The following is a 19,367-nucleotide window of genomic DNA, read 5'->3' as shown; positions in this document are numbered from 1 at the left end:
AGATCAGGCTTATGCCTCAAATTCTAATCTTTTAAAAGTACATTACAAAATTAGGACAGGTACAAAAATGAAATAAAAATACTTAAAAGCTTACAAATCAAGTAGAATCAGCTAAGACATTTGAAATTGTTTGCTTTAGACAGGAGATGAAGAAGGGAAGACATTGCAGAGGCTTAGAAAATAATGAATGGTAGAAAAAGGGAAATAAAAACTACTCTTGTGGACATTGAATGAAATTGAAAAGACAACACATATAAAATTGATAAGGGAAAACATCTTTTTCTGGAGAACTTGATTAACCTGAGGTGAAACTCATTGTTACAAGACATCATTGAGACTATGAGAAGAGCAGAGTATCAGAAAGGATCAAACAGTTACACTTAACAAGAAAAAGCCCCAAGAGCTGCTTTAGACTGGGTATAATAAGTAAACATACAGACTCTCATTTTTCACAGCACAGCTCAGAAGACTTTCTGTGTTAGGTTCATTATTTCCTTACTGAGGGCTGTGCTCACTTTCCTCTGAAATACTTACCAGGGGCATCTATGAGAGAGGGAAAGCTGAGCTCCACAGTAACAGGGCTCATCCCCAGTGGCAATCCCTGCATTAATACCCAGCTTCACACTGAGCTCTGCGTTTGACTTTAGCTCTTGCACTCAACATTTTTTCCATAAGCAGTAGAGAACATACAAAAAAAGACCACCTAGGAGAAAGGAGTAATCCTTACAGGAACTGGAAGACTTCCACTTAGAACATAAGGAAATTTTGCTACTTTGAGAGCTGAAAACAAAGCTGATGTAACAGATCCCTACCTTACAAGCAGGTACTACAAAAATGAATGCAGTCTGAGGAAACAATGAAAAGTAGCATTTTGTTGAACAATGTGTAATTAACCTGTGAAATTCACTGACAAAGTATTCCTGAAACAATGGGCTAGAAAACTGTAATTCATACTCACAGCTGAAATATATCACAATATACTTCCAAGATATAATTATCTGAGAAACAGATACCTTCAGGTTCTAAAAATAAGAGCTACTCACTAACTGCCTAAACCAAACTTTCCTCAGGCAAGTTATCTTCCCTCAGGAATGAATGCCATACTCTTCCTCCAACCACTTTACCTTTAAAAGAGAAATGATAAATTGTATTTATGAGACATGCACATGTATCATGAAAGACAGCAAAAAAGAGAAAAAAATCAACTGCAGCTCATAACACAGGGTAGCTGGAAACTGCCAGTGACAGTTTATGAACACACAAAGATTTAGGGGATGATTCTGCTCCTCTTTCCATTCCTGTAATTTCTGAGTACACCCAGTTATCTCTGTGAGGTGACATTGGTGGCCCTGGGCATACCATATAAAGTGTCCCCCTGCTCTGCTCACTGATGATGAATTTTAGTGCCAGATTTGCTCAGCACTGTAAATGTGGTTTGCCATGTACAGAGGTTGAGCAAACAACCACAGAGCATGTTTGATGCTTAACTGGAAAACAGTTGTATTGCAGCAAAAGAATTTATTTCCCAGACTATTCCATCACTTCTGATGTTCATAGTATGTTTAGTTTTTCCTCTCTCATTACCTGCCCACAGAAGATGATGCTAAAAAGGTGCATTTTTTCCACATTAGTGATAAAATACATCCACAGTGTTAGCCAAGATTTGTATTTGACATCAACTTGGAGATTTCAAGATGTTACTTGAAAACGATGTTCCTACACAGCTCTGGCTTGGATGTTTATAGCTTTGATATTTAAAAAGAGAATAATGAGGCTTGCTAGATCTAGCAGAGGCTTGCACCAGAGAAAAGGGCAGAAGAGGTGAAATCAATTTGTGGAATGAAATTGTATGCACTTGCAGAATAAAGTGATTATTTACATAAGAGTCATTACTCCTCCAGGAAAAACATCTGCAAGTTCAGAACATTCTTTTTTTCCTCCCTCTCTTGCTAGATGGATCAAATCCTGCAGCAACATAAGTTTGCTTTTCAAGTGATGATGGTGCTGTAGTGAACATATGTGTCCAGGTTTACATTTTAATCCACTGGTTGCAAAATTATTTTATTCCAAACACTTGAGGGTGTACTTGCTCAGTAAGGCTATGAGAAGGGTGAAAGCCCAAACTTCACAGATGATTGTGATAATTTTAAATTTGATGTTGAAATTTTTTATCAAGATTTTTTTTCTTAGGCATTTAATTTGATTTCAAATTTTAGACATTTTCTTCCTTATTTTCCAAATTAAAGATGGAAACAAAAATCTCATTTAAAAATGAAAACTTAAAATAGCTCCAAGATGACCAAATACATAATTCCGGTATTTTTCTAAACTCTTCTCATTTCCACAGATACATGTCTTTTCTCCCTCAGTGCTGGTTCTGTTTTTTAGTGAAGTTCAAAACCAAGATGGATGTAGCTTTGCAAAGCAGTTCAATTTTGATAGCACTGCTCAGATGACTGCCAGAATTTCTACTTGCTCCCACCTAAATGGGTCTTTAATTGAAGAGCACTTGACTTCAATCCTGGTATTTTTATATTCACAACAAAGGTTTAGTACAAGTCAACTGCACTGAGGAGTGCAACTGCTGCCTAAGTCAACTGCCTGCCTAAGAAAAGGCTGCAAAGGAGTTCTGTGATGCACTATCAGTTTAAATTGCATCCTCAGGGGAGCACAATATTGTACTTGAAAAGAGGTGACAGGATCTAAGAGATAATAGCTCTTTTTCATCTTCATGGGGCTTTTCTTCTATTTCATATCTTCACCAGTCAATGTCTATCTTTACTAATTCTCAGGACAACTAAAATCAACATTTCTCTTTTACAGTATGCTTTTTCATTTGTCATTTTATGACACATGAGCACTTATTTACCACTTCTTGAATATCTTCATAATTGTATCCTAGTATTTCAACTTCTAGAAAATGAAAAGGCATCAAGTGCATGGAAAGGCAATAAAACTGATTAAATTAGAGTTAGAACTTTTGCATACTTCAGCTATCACCTAACTGAAATGGAGGTATTCTGGAGTGCAGCAGGTAAGCACAGAGCACAGAACAGGATGCATAACAAAACATGTGGAATAGGGCATATATATATATATATATATATATATATATATATATATATATATATATATATATATATATACATATATATATATATTCATACATATTCCTGAAAATTTGCTGGGAATGATGATGGGAGTGTCAGGGAGAGACAGAAAAAGATAAAGTATTACTCAGGTTATCAATTTCAGGTGTCCATTTAATAAGTGCTAAGATATGAACGTGCTGGTTAAATTTTCAGCTAACCAGTGACTTGAGCAGCCAAAAAAAAGCTGCTGCTTGTTCCTAAGTCTTGCACAGAAAATCTTGAGTCCCATGATACCGTGGTGTAATTCCCTATGCCCTGCCTTGGACATCAGTAAGCACTCTTAGTGACTTCTCATTGTCACTCTTAGTGACTGCAATGAGAATCACAAAGACAAAGCCCTGAACATTTGACAGTACTTCAAATACAACTGTGATCACTCTGGGTCTAGGATCAGACCTACTTTCCCTCTCTCAGGGTATCATCTCAGCCTGCAATAAAATTGAAAAATACTTCTACCAGCACTCTTGCTCTCTATATATCAATAGCAAATGCAAATATTAGCATTTGGTTGGATGCCTGATTCATTATTTCCCTGCACTCAGATTGCAAGCTGGGCAATTACACTTTCCAGACCTAATGTTCACACCCACACTGCCATAAGGACAAAAGCTTGTTAGGCATAGAGGGCATCAGCCCAAAAGGGAGCAGCTATCCAATAAAAAAGCTGTTTGGAAGTACGTAATACCTATTTTCCCTTAGAAGGAATCTGAGTCAGAGGCAACTACAAACGTTAAGGGATAGAAAGTTAAAGTGAAAAGGAAGAGGCTTTGGAGATTTTTGTAAAAGGGAGGAAAGAAAGCGATCTGAAGCCAGTGGGTTAAAAGATGAGATTTTTCCAAGGCTCTCCTGATCTCTCTTCGACCCTCTCTACTTCTCTGGCATCTGCACAGTCCCTGTTGTATCCTCCTAACTCCTTCCCTGCTGTGCAAAATCCCTCCTTTCCTGAACCGCTCCACATTCTGCCCTCCAGCTCGTTCCCTCCTGAATGGAGCCACTGGCTGCCAATGCCTCCATCTGCTCTTAATTGACTTGGTACTGACCCTAAAATTCCTCCATCCCAGCAGCTTCTATGGCAAACAGGGAGGCTATCCTGTATCCCTGCAGCTCTGCCCTGGGGGTGACAGCTACCCACAGTATACCAAGTAGGAATGCTGAGCACATGCCTGGCACTCATCCAATACACACAGCAAGCTCCAAGGAGTGTGGACACCTTTAACCTCCAAGAAGTGCAGACACCTTTACTCAGGCAGGTTATTTCTCTGTCTCCTTCTTCCTGTCTTTGCACTCTTTTTAAACAATTTCCAAAAATTTCCTCTACATATCACTAATGAAAACTTGTGTAAGCCATAAAAAATGTGGATTCCGACCAAGGAAATTTAAATTCATTACAAAACTTGTTTATGCTGTCATGGGTTGAATTTGTATGTAGATGTATATTGCCATTAACACTGTTGAAGACATACATTAATTTATGTTAAATTTTTGTGCAGCCCAGGGCAGACAAACCCCCAATATTATTGAAATATTCAGAAATACCTAAATTGGTAAGGATCATAAATAGGAAGCCACTACTCTCACGTTGGTTAATTGCAGAATTTGCATTGCCTAGATATAAACAATCTCAGTTCAGAATCAAAAACAAGAGGCTGAAACGCAGTCAGATTTATCAGAGGGCTCAAGTCTTAATAGCATAAAAACTTCAGATACAGCAGCTCACTTGGAACCTCAAATTTGGCATATTTATTTATTATTAATGATTTAATTATTACACTGATAATTTATAATTATTGAGAGATGCTAAAAATACACTGAATGTAAACATATAAATAATAAAAAGATTTGTTCATTTAAGATCAGCAGAAAAAATGTTCCCAGTGCTTAGCATCAACATGTTCCAGCAGCCACCAGCCAGGGACAGCACAGACACCAAGAGCTGCCCAACAGCCAGGCTAAACAGACCCTGGTTATCACTGCAAGAAACAATGGGTTGCCAATAATTAAGAGTTTGTTGGAGAAACAAAAAATTAGGGCAGACAGCTTTTACAGGGGTTGATAGGCAAGAAGCACCATGGTGAAAAGGATCCAAAGAAAACAAAAAAACTCATAGACACAAATAACATTTACAAGACTTATCTAGTAAAGCCTGTGTTTTACCTGATTAAAAAATTTCTCATTCCGCTTCTAAAAAATACTTTTTCATCCATTCCAATTACCTCTAAGTGCGTAATTTACATTTTTCCATGACTGTGCTCAAGCTAATCAGCATTAACAGGAAAAGGTCCCAGCCTGAACAGACTGTGACCTTGCTGGCTATTGTAACATTTTGGCTATCGTGTCTCCTTACTCCTTGCAGAGAGCAGGCAGGAACTGTTTGTCTGAAAGAATACAACTGGCATGTTTATTTACTAAGCTGTGTCAGCCCACTGACTTTGGTGAGACGGGCCCATGGTACCCATCTTGACCTTTCCATGGTGAGTGAAATATAATACGTGAAAGAATTCACATGGAGATTATCTTTAGGGAACTAGAAAATATTTCTCACATAAAACAATGAATTTTAAACTCACCTCTAAGCTGGTATTGGGGGGGGAAAAAAAAGTGATGTGCACTCTGAGAACAGTTCTAATCCCTAAGCAGAATCTTGCTGCAATGAAATCTTCACTGCCCTTTAAAGCCTTGGCATATATCCACAGTTTCCAGGCTCTTTTCTAAAACTAACAAGGACACTTTATGCAGTGAGTGTAAATAGCAATCCACTAAATTAAACTGCTCATGTAAGGAATATATTTGTATTTATTCCAGTGACTGACATTGATACTTTATTTCATTTTCCACGGAAATAGCAGCACTAAATGTTACTACTCAGAGAGAGTAGCTCACAGTCCTGTCCAAATGACAGCCTGACATCTGTAAACAAATCCTACTGTCCTCTCATATCTGCATATAGAGACAACTGGGCACACAATGGGAGTCACCTCTATTTCACACAGAGTGAGGGAGGACCAACTTCCTCAGTAATACAGCATGTCTTCCTTAACCCAGAAGTGGGATGTGTCTTTTTTAATGCTTGAAGCACACAGAACCACCAGAAGGAAGGAAAAAATCTTAGCTATTGGTGGCAGATGACTTAGAAGTTCTACAGTCACAGGTGTAAGCAAAATAAGCTAACTAGTATGGCATGTCATATGCACCATTAGTGTTCTTTTTTCTACTGATCTGCTTAATATTTTGAATAGTCCAACTAGTTCAGACCATTCTTTCATCTATATTGTATATATAGTTCCAATTTACCCTGAGCTGGAACAAATACCATCTTTTAATTCTTCTGAGCATAAATACAGCCTTATTCTGGTTCTGATTTAAATGTGCCCATCAGCAGACCTAAAACATGCACAGAATTGGTTACTACACCCAGCATCAGACAAAAGAAAGCAGTTTACAATAACCACTGAGCTCCCCTTGCTTGCAGTTTGCTGTCACCACATGCTTTATTTATAGTAGGCCTGAAATAAATACTGCAGGATCAGCCATCTTTTGGTGCTGCACAAAAAAGGAAAGCTATTAAATATTTACCATAAGTCTCTCATAGCCTCGCCTCTGACACTTTCTCTTTCAGCAGAGAAAAGAATTATTTAGCTCACGATTTTCCAGCAAAAGACAGCCAATTGTGACTGTCTGAAAGCAAAGGGTAGCATCACTGGCATGCCCTGGGAGGGGGAAGTTTTGTCAATGTGCACCCTGCACAGAAGTCTCCACCTCCCCTGCTCCTCTCCAGCAGCACAGAGTGACGCCAAAGCGGAGCCTTAGAGTGACACAGGAATGTTTGTGCCAGCAGAATGAGGCACACTCATGTTACAGCACTTTCCAAAACTAAGCCAGTACATTTGGTGAATCCTTTCCAAGGAGGCTGATCAGATTACTTGAGTTATGTTGTGGATGCTCCAGTGAAACATGTTGACAAATAAAGCTGCTCTCTTGTATTTACTGTGCATTTAAGAAAGAAACCCATTTGTATTAAAAAAATAGACTTTGCATGCATTTTGTTTTTCACTGTGAACTGAATACTGCACAATCCAATGTTTATGGCCTAATATCTGTGGGACAGACAGACAATTAAAGATGAACTTTGACTGGCCTAGAATTAAAATGCCTGAGGGCAGCTGTGTAGCTCAAGTAACTGATTAGAAACTGATACTGAAAAATGACTGAGAACTGAACTCCAGGAGGTCACAAACAGACTAAAAGCAAAGCAATGTCTTTTTTCCACCCCAACCCAGGCCATTATAGAGTATGATCATAGCTTTCCACAGCATAGTCCAGCACAAGCAGCACCAATCCCCCCAGTACACCCAGAGTAGGTTTCTAAGGAATAAGCTGTATCTATAGAGGTATGTAACACTTTAGAATATCAGCCTGGTTTCCCTGAGTGCCTCATGGGAGTTCTGCTGAGTAATAATGCACAGTGCCAAAGACACTTCTTTTCTTCTCCTCTCACTCCTGCTCTTTTCTTAGCAAAAAAGAATTCACTTCCTAGATGTATTTTGTCTTCTAAACTTAATGAAGCAGTGCTAGTCTGGAGGGTCCCAGACATTGCCACAGCACTGGATCACAGGTTCCTTTCTCCAGGCATGGTCCAAATGCTTCAACTTCCCAGCACTTGCCTGTCTGCATCTTTTTGATTCTCAGAAGCAGCAAAGGGAGGCCCACTGCAGGATGCAGAGAAATCAGCAGCCAGACAATACAGCTCAAGCCACTAACAAGTTCTGGCTGCCTGATCAAACCTCTGGCATAAATGGTGAGACTTCCAGTCTAATTTTGTGGGTTTATGTGAAAACATAGCATGATTGAGGTGATAAGAACAAATTAAAGAGGGAGTTTAGGGAAGGGAGTTTTCAGAAAACACTTGACATGCACAAATTCCTGAAACCATGGCTGAATCATGGAGAACTTCACTCAGGCCAGCACTGAACATTCATGGAAGGTCTAGGTTAGTGTGCCTTGAACTGTGCAGGTGTTACTTGAATTAAAACTAAGTTCATAAAGGAAATCACAGAATCCCATTGTTTAGGCAGGCGAGTATGAATGGGGGCTCTTACCACTTCCTTTTATTCTATGATTGATGCCTTGCAGTTGGATGTCCCGCACAAGTGCTGACACCATGTGCAGCTTTTTTGACAGCCAAATTGAAACAAGAAGCAGTTCCCCACCCTGAAAAAAGCCCGCAGGGAATAAAGTGCTGCAATAAAAGTGAGAAGCAGCAAACACTGTCTTAACTGTCAGGTTATAAACAATGCTCATGAAACCTTCATGGCCACGACCGATAAAGGAAAAGGCCATTGCTCTAGAGAGCCAGGAACCATTAGGAAAAAAAAAAGCTTTCTATATTGGAGCATTTTTGTCAAGACTTCACATCCCACTGCTTCTTCCATGGCCTTAAAGATAAAATAAGTGAGATCAGTTCTACCTCCAGTGCCACTACAGCGAAATAAAGCCACAGATTGCCTGCTAAGGCATTCCATGACCTTGAAACATTCTGTAGAGCCCTGTGACTACTTCACATACATGTCCAGTATCACCCCAATTTAGAGCTTAAATTTTCCTATCACAACAGTCAATCTCGTAATGCACATATGTGCTTTTTCCATTGGAAAGGATTTCCAGCATTTCCAAACTTTTATACAAACAGGATAAGTGAGCACTTCCAGCTCTGTGCTCTTTATGGCAACTAGGGCTGTTTTTCCATAGTAGTAGAACACTGCTCCAGTTTCATTGCTGCAAGCCATGTCTAAAAAAAGTCAAAGTGATCTCTTAGCACAGTCATTTTCCTGGTAACCACGTCCCAGGAGATTTTGCCTCTCTTCTGTCTTGTTCTTATTTGGTTGAAAGTTACTATCCCTTATCATTGCTACCTTCTTTTCATGCTATTCTTTTCACCAACCCGATATTTGTAAAATTCTTTGCTGAAAAAAATGATACTGCATTGTACCTTTTGGGGAGGTGACTAAACTGATAATTTTTTTGTCCTTGGGTACATGGACCCATTTGTGTCCAGGGAGAAAAATATTTCTTAAGGCAAGATTAATATAACTTCCTGAATATAGTGGAGATGCTTTTTGTTCAAGACATTGGATCCTTAATAGGGTTCTATGTGTACCTCACTTGGTCAGTATCACTTGCTGCTAGAATTTAGCTTCTATAAATTCTGAATTGTGCAAAGTAAAGCCAGCTTAATACCTCTGAGCACAACTTTTTTGAATATCCTCATGTCATCTAAGAAAAAAAATTATTTAAAAAAAAATACTTTCCAGTTTTTTTCATTGGGTTTTCCTAATGAGGCTGAACGGGTCACAAAGGCAAACTAATAGCTCACATCATAAAATAGCTGAAAAGAAGAGTCCATTAATTGTATAAGTTCAGAGCAAAAACTTCATCTGAGAAAATTTTCATTTGATAAAAAAAGCTGTTTTATCATCTATTTATATTTACTAGTATTTCATTTTACTTTATGCCATTTTTCTTCTTTTCAAAATATCTACATGTATTATCTATGCAAACATATCTCAGTCTCTGGAACACTCCATTACTGCTTTCTTTGGTTGTTCTTTATCCATATAACTCAGATATCTGAATTATATATTATTGTTTTGAAACCAAGAGACAGGGACAGCCTTAAAAAAAACAGAAGAAAAAATAAATAGAAATGAAAACAATTAATAAAGGTACTTCTACTAGTTTTCTTTTTTTTTTTTTTTTTTTTTGTAATGATGTGGCCACTAGAATTGCACTAGAATTGCTGGTGTTGTAATTTAGAGGTCAGTAAATGAAAAAAAGCACAATGATTACTCAAATGAAATATCCCTAGCAACACTTGATCAAAATTACTGTTTTAAGTAACTTGTCTCTGTGATATGTATTAGGATAATCTGGATTTGTTAGTCATGAATTTGGCAATCCTTCTGTGAATAAGAAGAGCTGTTGGTTTGTAGTTTTAAACCATTTAAACCTCTATGGCCAGGCCATAGAGGCAGACACTGCACAACTTTTTGGGTTCAATATTCAGGAGAATTAATACCAAATGTGGAACAACCCAAAGCAAAATAAGAAATGTTTTCTCTCAATGTAAAAACACAAAGGTTCAACAGAAAATCAGACAGACATTCTGACAATCAGAAAGGATTTTTCCTAGCTTTTAAATAAAAAAAAATTCAGAACAATTTAAATCTTTGCAAAAAAATCATAAATATATTTATAATAACACTCTAACTCCAAGTGAAGAAAAAAGAAGTTGGAGTGGGTGATAGGATGAGAATTCAACCACATGCATCAAGTTAGTGATTTTCTACTTTATCTGGAACACTCAAAGACAAACTTAAAGCCATGGGGAAAAATCAACCACATATTTTGCTTTATAGTACCCTGTCCTGTCTTTGAAACTACGTCTAAACTCCTTATTCTTTAGCTATTAGTATGTTCCTGATATTGATTATCTCTACTGCACATTCATATATGAGATTCTTTTCTCAGAAATTGTACTTCCACATTACAGTGTGCTTTCTGTACTTGTCTTTGCCTGCCCTGTACAAAAATTATCTTCTTCACAATGCAATAAAATTAGCAGCTACTTTGCTTTCTATAATTATGGAGCTTTAAATGTTAATGCATTTATTACAGAAACCCTCTGTGCAAGGTTATCTAACTTGAGAACAAATTTCCTTGAAAGTAACATTAACTAGCAGAAGTTAAAAAACATATTAACTGCTTTCTTACTGGCAAGACAACTTTTATCACATCTCTGTGGTAAAACCTGCCCTCTCCACATTCTACTGCCTCCCTTCCCTGCACTTGGGCTACATCTTCCTTATTGGGTCAGATACTGAGCAGACTTTCAAACTCACAGGTGCCTGACCATTAGCACAAATTCTCATGAGGTCCCTCCCATGCACTTGTAACACTTGTTGTGTTTGTTGTCATTAGAACAGTTGTTCATAAATTAGCCAAACTAAACTATGTTGCCCACATGAGAATAACCAAAAGAAACATCGCTGTTGGATTCATTTAACAGAAGCTTGAATGGATATGGGATTACACCTGTATTCAATAGGCTAAATCCACAGAGATACACTCAACCCAACCATTTGATTTCTGTATGAATCCATGCTGACTTCTACAAGAATCAGAGCAGATTTTGGCTTTTCATCTCATATCTGTGCCATGAGCACTTCAATTAAATTTAATAGACAGGGATAAAACACTTGCAACCTTCAGTCATAAGCTTCCTAGGTAGTCCTTAGGAACACAACAAGTTTAAATTATTCCAACATACTTCTGCAGGGTGAGGCTCAGGTTGTGGCTGGCTGATTTGATCTTGTTCTGGGCCTCCAGGTGGGTCATGCTGTCAGTGTTGACTCCATCAATGGCCACGACAAGGTCCCCTGGGTTCATCTGTGACTGTGCTGCCTTGCTGCCAGGGGTGATCTGCGTGGAAAAAGACAAAAGAAAAAGTCTTAGTCTGATAAGTCATTCTGTATACAGAACAGTTGAAGAACTTGCCCAGAATTACAGTATAGAATAGATACAGCAAAAAAATACACTAATAGATACAACAATATTTGTATCCGTTATTGTATGTAAAAATCAAAACTTATGGGAATTTTGATTGTTGTAAAAATCAAAACTTATGGGAATTAAACAAACCAAAGTTAACTCACACTTCTGCAAAGGTCCAGGAGACCATCTACTTGTTACTTCCATTTTGAGAGGTTAAGCCCAACGTAGTGGTTCCCTTACCACTTATTATCACTATCTCAAGGGGATAATTATCTCCATACAGCAGCAGTATACAGAAACATTACTCAGAAGCAAAAAATGTAGGAACTACTATCCACTCATGATTTTATTGTATTTTTCCTCCTAAAAGCCATTTTCCCCAAATTAATTTATTTTATTGAGGGGATGGAAAATGAATGTGTGTGAGTGGCCTTGGGCACACTTTGTTTCTTTAATAGCAGGCTTTAGAGGAAATTATTCTACTTAACCTTACCCATATACAACTGCAGCTCCATTACCAACACAAATTGCTACGTGCCTGTTTCACCAACCTGTTGGACCTGACACTCCAAAGACCAGCATTCTCAGAAATAAGAAACCACAGTGCTGCAACCACAAACCCAACAACTGACACAACTGTCCAGAAGTTCTGTTTGTTCACTGTGGCAACACATTTTGTTGGCTCCACTCAGCTTGTGAACTGCACCTTCTCTGAATGGACAGCACCCTGACCTCAATTTTACACAGCCCTCTCAGCTTCTTTATGGATAACACCAGTACAGCACTAAACCAGGAAAGCCTTCACATACCATCAGCCAGACAAATTTTAATGAACACAACAGAGTTGTCCTCTGCTTTCAGCACTCAGTACAGAAAGAGCATGGATATAAGCTATAGGTCTTTTTTCTTAGAAACTCACTTCCTTACATTCCTCACTAAAAATCCCAAGGATAATCTAAAGTACTACCACAAATGCTGCATTCAAAAATTCTGTTCCTTCAGTACAGCGAACATAAAATAAAGATGTGTTTGATTATGAGCCAAAAGTCCCCTGTGAATTCTGCAAGTCTGAAACCATAAAGTCAAATTCCTAGTCACTTATAAATATATACATAGGGAAAAAAAAAAACCTCCTTCCAAAACAATTCCCTAGACTGTTAGCTCATGTGCTTTACTGGCAAAGATGAATAAACAAAAAAAGGAAAAAGCCCTTTCTTAACACGCTGTTAAAGGTGCTATTGAGGCCAGAATTCCAACTGGCAGTGTAGTCTGACAATGGGAGGTGTCAGTTTACCAGAACACTGGTTCTACTGTCAGAGTGCTCAAGCACACAGCACCCTGCATACTCAGACTATGCAAAAGTAAAGATTACTTTGGAATTAGGCACTCTAAGTAATTCCCAGAAATTATTTGACTGAAAGAGACAAGTTTTAATACCCTTTCATTTGAGATAGAAGCAAAGAGTTCTGTGTTTTCTGAGGGAAGGAAACAGATAAAATGCTCTTATGCAAGTAGAATAGCATAAGATAATAGCAGTATCATTTCCCAAAGTATTTTCCTGGTGTTAAGGAATGGAGGGATGGGGAAAATATTTTGTGGTAGTTTCAAAGATAGAGCTCTATTCTGCAGTCTAATGCACCCTCACAAGAAAAACAAAACAAAACAAAGCAAAACAAAACAACAAAAAACCCAATACAACAAACCGAAACCAAAAGATTTGTGTTACAAGCATAGCTTTTCTAACCTGTTATACAAACATTAGTTTCTATGCATTTTATTGACTTGCATTGTGCCAAGTACACAGAACCCAGAAGCCCATAAAGAATATGGATTATTTGTACACCCACATGTACTTGTGTAGTTACTCAAAGATCCTTCCCTGCTCAGTCCCACAAATATGTTGAGAAACAGACTCCGCAATAGAATAAAAGGTAAAGAAAGGGCAGAAAGCAAACTAAAGCCGAACACAGACAAATGAGTCAGTAAGAGTCGAATTCATCAAGCAGGACACTTCTGTCTTTTTCAAATTATCCTTTATAAAATAAATAATCTTCACACATTGCTTTTCTAAGACATCACTTTTAACCTCCTCATGAAACATACAAGTTCTTGCCACAGAATATTAACTGTGTGTTGCTGGTTCCAAATTCTGGGAAACTCTCCCCCCCCACATGTTTTTCTCGTTAACAACAAAGACTGTTTTTTTAATATCATCCCAGTTCCTCAAAGTCAAAGGTCTGCCCTAATTTGGGTATTCTTACTCAACACATCTACCTCTCCTTCCACTCCTCAGTGATGCCTCAAACACAATAAATCCAGGGAAGCAGAGCTTCCAGAGACAGGATAGCACTCTACATCTGGGGCTAGTTTAAACACAGCTCTAACACCATAGTTTCCCTCTCACTTGCTTTGACTTTTGCTTTTAGTAGCCTCACAGGTAAATGTTATACCTTAAAATAATGACACAGCAACTACAACCCTCCTAGAATTAAAGTCCATTCAGAGGGAGGTGATGGCTGTAATGAAAGACCTAATTTCATTTCTTCTAATGGGATATTTTCTCACTAATATTTTAGAAAATACAACCTAAATGAAAAAACATTCATCACAAGACTCTCTCAAACAAAAAAGTCCTCAGTAATTCTGAATTTGTGATTTACAGAACTTTCTAACTTAGCAACACTTGTTTCTGAGGCAAGGAGCTCCAGGAGCACCATACTGTGAAAGAGAAGGAAAGTCTCAATCACAGCTCAATCAGTTCCTACTTAAAAAAGAAATTACAGGGTTTCAACTTCTTCAACTAATTATAAGGGTAGCAAATTCTGTGTGGAATTCTTTCATACAATTCTATTTTTTTCAATTCCCATTTCAGGAGACAGCACTCTATTGATGTCACTTTACCTCTAAAAATCAGCTTATCCTTCCTTCACAGACAGCAAGACTCACAAAAAATAGATCTAATTTATTGTATCTGCAATTCACACAAGAAGTAGGTATCAAGAAAGAGTTACTTCTTCTCATGGTCTTCCCACCAGTTAAAAGCACACTAGATTATTTGGTGCTGTAAACTTTTATATAGAAGGCCTTATTAAAGACTGGATGCATAGTCTGAATGAAACATGAAAACCAAAGTACAAAATTACATGTATTTTAGTTAGAACCTGAGAGACATCTCTGTGAGTGCTCCAAGTGGAGGCACAGCATGCATTTCCAGCAGACATCAAGAGCAGTCAGTAATTGTTGTGAACAAAATACCAGTGTGCAGATGGAGATACAGGGCACACAGATCTGAAGTGTCAAGGCACATTCAAGACTATCTTGTTCCCATTTCTAAAGATCCAGCTGAAAGGAATGGAATGCAAAGAGTTTATGTTGGTATTTTCCTTTGAAAATTCATTGCTGATCTACTAAAACATTTACTACCATAAATCACAAACAGAGAAGAGCTCACTGTGTGAGCTTTCTAAAATCTTGAGTAAATATTTTCTATTTAAAAATATTTTTGAAAATATTTTTGAAGGACTAATGCTAATTAAACCTTAGAATTAGACTAGAAACCCAGATCTGTCTCCATAGCAAATTTTACTTTGCTCTTATCTCAGCCTCTCCTCTATTAACAGAAGTAACAAATTTAGAGAAATATACTACTGTCAAGGACAAATATGCATTTTTCAACTTGACTACCAATCTTTTTTTTCCTAAAACAAATCTCTGGGCAAGTTCTAGACAGAATGATTTCAGAAAACCTTTGTAATAGCCTTAACTCACTTGCTCAGGATTACAATATAGCTCTCAGTTGCTAGGTGCTGCAAATGCTTTTATTTAATGCTACAGCAAAACATTCATCAGAGTTTCAGGGTACAGCTATTTCTGTCAATTGATTTACAAAATCCAATCCAGGGTAACACCAACAGATCTAATGTTAACAGTAGTTCTTTAGTGCCTCGAGCTCAAGCACAGATTTTATCTTAAAAAACCAAACATCTCACTGCTCTCAGAAAAGCAGAGGAGTATGTGCTGCTTCAGAGACGTGAACTTTCAGCCCTCACAAGTTTCCTACAAGACAGACATCTGACTTCCAACATCCCCAGCTTAAAGCAAGTCGGCAGGCTGGAAGTATCACATGTTCCTTCCAGCACACGAGAGAGAATTCTTACTACGCTGTGTTGTGAGGGGATGGGTACATTGGGTGAATATATAGCACCACAGTGACAGCTGTGCCCTAAAAAACCCGTCTGCACTGGGCTCACAGTAAATTCTGCTTAGCAGGAGCTCTGGGGGGCAGCGTACAAAGAGCAGCTGCTGCACCACCTTGAGAGCTGCACACGCTGCCAGCCAAGCCCCCTCAGCTCCACTCAACGGGGAGAGATAGGGATCAGGCAGCGTTTCAGTGGATGAGTGTTCAAGTACTAATGAGAGTGCTTGTACAAACAGATGGATGGACACAGTTTTCCTACCCCCAAGGAACTCCTAATTTACAAGGCAGACAAAAATACATAGGAAGGCCTACACAAATGAGAAGCTCTTAATATAGCCTGCAGCATTAGCCAGGGCCACTTCTTCCAGCACTTGAGCTATGCCTGACTCCATCCTGACATCAACCCCAAAACCAACAATTAATTTTTTCTGCTTCTCATTTAAGAACAACATTTCAGATAATGAGATATTCACCAGCATTGGAAATGTGCAAAAGCACAGAGAATGAACATGCTCTCCTCTGGAATAGAAGAAATAATTAAAAGAAAATGTTCTGTTCCATAATCAGAAAATCAGAGACTACAATGTCTCAAGAAAATCCCAAAAAAAGGATTGGCCAGAGACTAAGGAACAACATGTTTCCTCTATAGAGAAAAGAGCATTTAAATCTCTCACCATTACATTTATGCAAGCATTTTTTTTGCACAGAAGATTCTAACAAACTCTCAGAGTCATTCTAAGTTCTGAGGCTCTAAGTGCCTGCAAAACTTCCTCTCTTTATACACAGGAGCATAACCTGGTGAAAGGAGAGACATGCTTTGAGACCCCACTGCAGAACAGGTGCTGAATGCCCACACTGAATCCAGGTAGTTAAGAAGACATCTCTTCCTCACCCACAGTAAGAAAGTGAATTGAGGAAATTCATTTTATTCTTTCCTAAATGAGTCATTTGCCATCCCTCTCCCCGCAATAAAAGTGTAAGAGCAACAACGGGAAAATAGTGTTTTTCTTAGAAAACAGAAGGCAATTTTGGACAAGAAAAAATGCAAAGAAAATGAGTTAGACCCACTGGGATAAGTCATGAGGCAGGCAGAAATTCACCATTTCATTTGACACGTTGCCAGAAGGCACAAAACATAAACAAGGAAAGAAACAGCCTAGATAACCTATACCATAGATCAAGCATCCTATGGCTTTTACACCTTTCTGTGTCAGATAGGAGAGCTGAGAAAGACCAATTAAATGTAAAAAAAGACTTGGGAAAGCTGAAACTAACTACCCTTGCACATATCACTAACCAAACCTAAGGAAAACTTTCATTTTGCAGCTACCATTTGCCTGAATGATATGCCTCATTGTTCTCAATTCACTATTGGGCTTCAATGGCTGTTTTTTTGGTTGCTCTCCTTTCTGTGGAATTTCTTCTATTGCTTTGGTTTGGCTTTTTATTTCTGTTTTCCATAAGACAACAAGAACTGCCTTAAATGAACACTCATGGCATGTGCAAAATATGCCACTGACACCCTGAAGAGATTCCATTTACACTAAACAGAGCTGCACTGGCAAGCTGCAAAGACATTCTCAAGTGGCCTCTCAGGCTCTGCTTCATCTGTAGCTAGGAAGGGAGATTACAATTCATGTGAGAACACCCAAAATAGCTCTAATCTACCTCTCTCTGGTACCAGGAATCACAGCAGCACAGAGATTTTGTGGGATGAACAGTAAAGCACTTCCAACTCAGGACACCCTGTGCTGTAATCTGTACTCCCACAGCAGAAGGGCTGGGGGCACTCCAAGCAGCCAGCTTACTTCATTCTCAGGAGTGCCAAGCCAGGATGGAACAATGCCACCTTGATTAACACCAAAAACTTCCCTTACACATAACATCACTCACAAGCCTGCTTTCCATGCACAATATACAGTCTCTTCAAGGAAGAAGACAGACAGATGATAGCCCTTCCTGCCAAGCTAACTAGACTCAGGTGATGAAAATAAGCCAAATGTAAAAGACTTTCAGCTGTGAAATGAAAGGAAGCATATAGGCATGCTTAGGGAATTGCCCTAGGCAAGGCTTTGGGGGATGTTTTGAGAGGCAGGGTGAATACACCTGTTCCTATTTGCAAGATCATTTTATTCCCTGCCCCACCTCCACATTGTCTGATGGAAAAATTTCAAATCCTTTGTAAAAAATAAAGAAAAAAAATTCCGGTATTGTGGACTTTGGAGATTAGCTTGTTAGAAGCATGACTGCTCTATGTTACACCAACAATACAGATGACAGTAAAAGAGTGGATGTGGCTATTTAATAGGATGTGTTGATGTAACTAGAAGGTTACACAGCTCTTCATATCATGGGAAGTCATATGACTAACAATGATATCTCTTCTCCCAGTCTTTATCCAAATATATCTGTTGGGTGTATTCAGTCTGTTCTCAGCTAGCAACACACACTGTGCCAAGGTAGTGAGTGCTGTGTGCCTCACAGAAATTAAATGGAAGCAAAGAGGTAAGTCATATAATGACAAATGTTGATTGTTTTGTTACAACAGGTTTTGAGAACCAAGTGACTGAGTTCTTATTTGGCATCAAGGAGTTCAATAACCTGAATGCAAATCAAAACCAGGAATAAAGCTGAGGTACTGATTCTTAGTATTCTGGCAGCCCCCCTGTGTGAGCTGATCTGTCAGCTTCCACAGGAGACCCCCTGCAGCAAATATACACACAGCTTCCAAGTGCCTACAGGATCAGAAAAAGCCAAGTTTCTTTAAAGGTTCCCTATCTTCTTCCTTGCATCTCCTTTTCAAATTTGAATTCATTTTAAGGCAGTTGCATAAGGTGGGATGTTTTTCTGTGTTTCAAGCAGACAGATCTCAGTCATCAATATTGCCTGCTTCATTTTCAGCTTCTTGAATTCTACATTCTGTGCAGCTTTTTAACCTGCTCACAGAAACACAATTTGTCTTGTCTTCCCCTACAACCATTAGCAATAAACTGAGGGGTTTATGTCTTGCTATTGGCCACTATGGTAAGATCTTCTTTTTTTCAAGTTCATTCTGCTTAATGTATCTCATTGTATATAACTAAGATCAGGATGCTTTATAACTTTGAAGGGCTTTTGATTGGTCCTGCAACAATAAGGCCTGACTAAAAGGGCATTTGAGACAATACTGAGAGGCTTAGTTTGGCAGTTAGTGCCTTCAGCCACTTCTGATATTAAGCAATTTAAAATAGCTTTGAGCAAGTCCTGAGGTTCTGGCACAGATATGACTGATGTGTGTGTGTGTGTCTTCTGCTCCTACATGCTTGTAAATTAGAGTACTTATTAAATGGACACAAGCTTACATTTAATTGTTCTTTGAATGCATTTGTTTGAGTTCTCTTTGTTTCTGGCCACCAGATTACCAGGGGAGTTGTTCTTCCTCTGCTCACTAAAATGCAAGCTGCCAGTTTGACACAGCAAATAGCAGTCCT

At 38.5% G+C, this 19,367-nt stretch overlaps 1 protein-coding gene across 1 annotated transcript in view; it reads right to left on the bottom strand.

Annotated features, from left to right (window-relative positions):
- LDB3 (LIM domain binding 3) overlaps positions 1–19,367 on the bottom strand; it is a 112,539-nt gene that overhangs the window by 63,373 nt on the left and 29,799 nt on the right. Inside the window, exon 5 of the mRNA XM_058028995.1 lies at positions 11,476–11,627. Within this exon, the coding sequence (XP_057884978.1) occupies positions 11,476–11,627 (152 nt within the window). The remainder of the gene's footprint in view (positions 1–11,475; positions 11,628–19,367) is intronic.

This window comes from Melospiza georgiana, chromosome 8 (assembly GCF_028018845.1).
Source record: "Melospiza georgiana isolate bMelGeo1 chromosome 8, bMelGeo1.pri, whole genome shotgun sequence".
NCBI classification, from domain to species: domain Eukaryota; kingdom Metazoa; phylum Chordata; class Aves; order Passeriformes; family Passerellidae; genus Melospiza; species Melospiza georgiana.
Note: the sequence above shows the minus strand (reverse complement) of the source record. Positions and strands in the feature narration are given on the sequence as shown.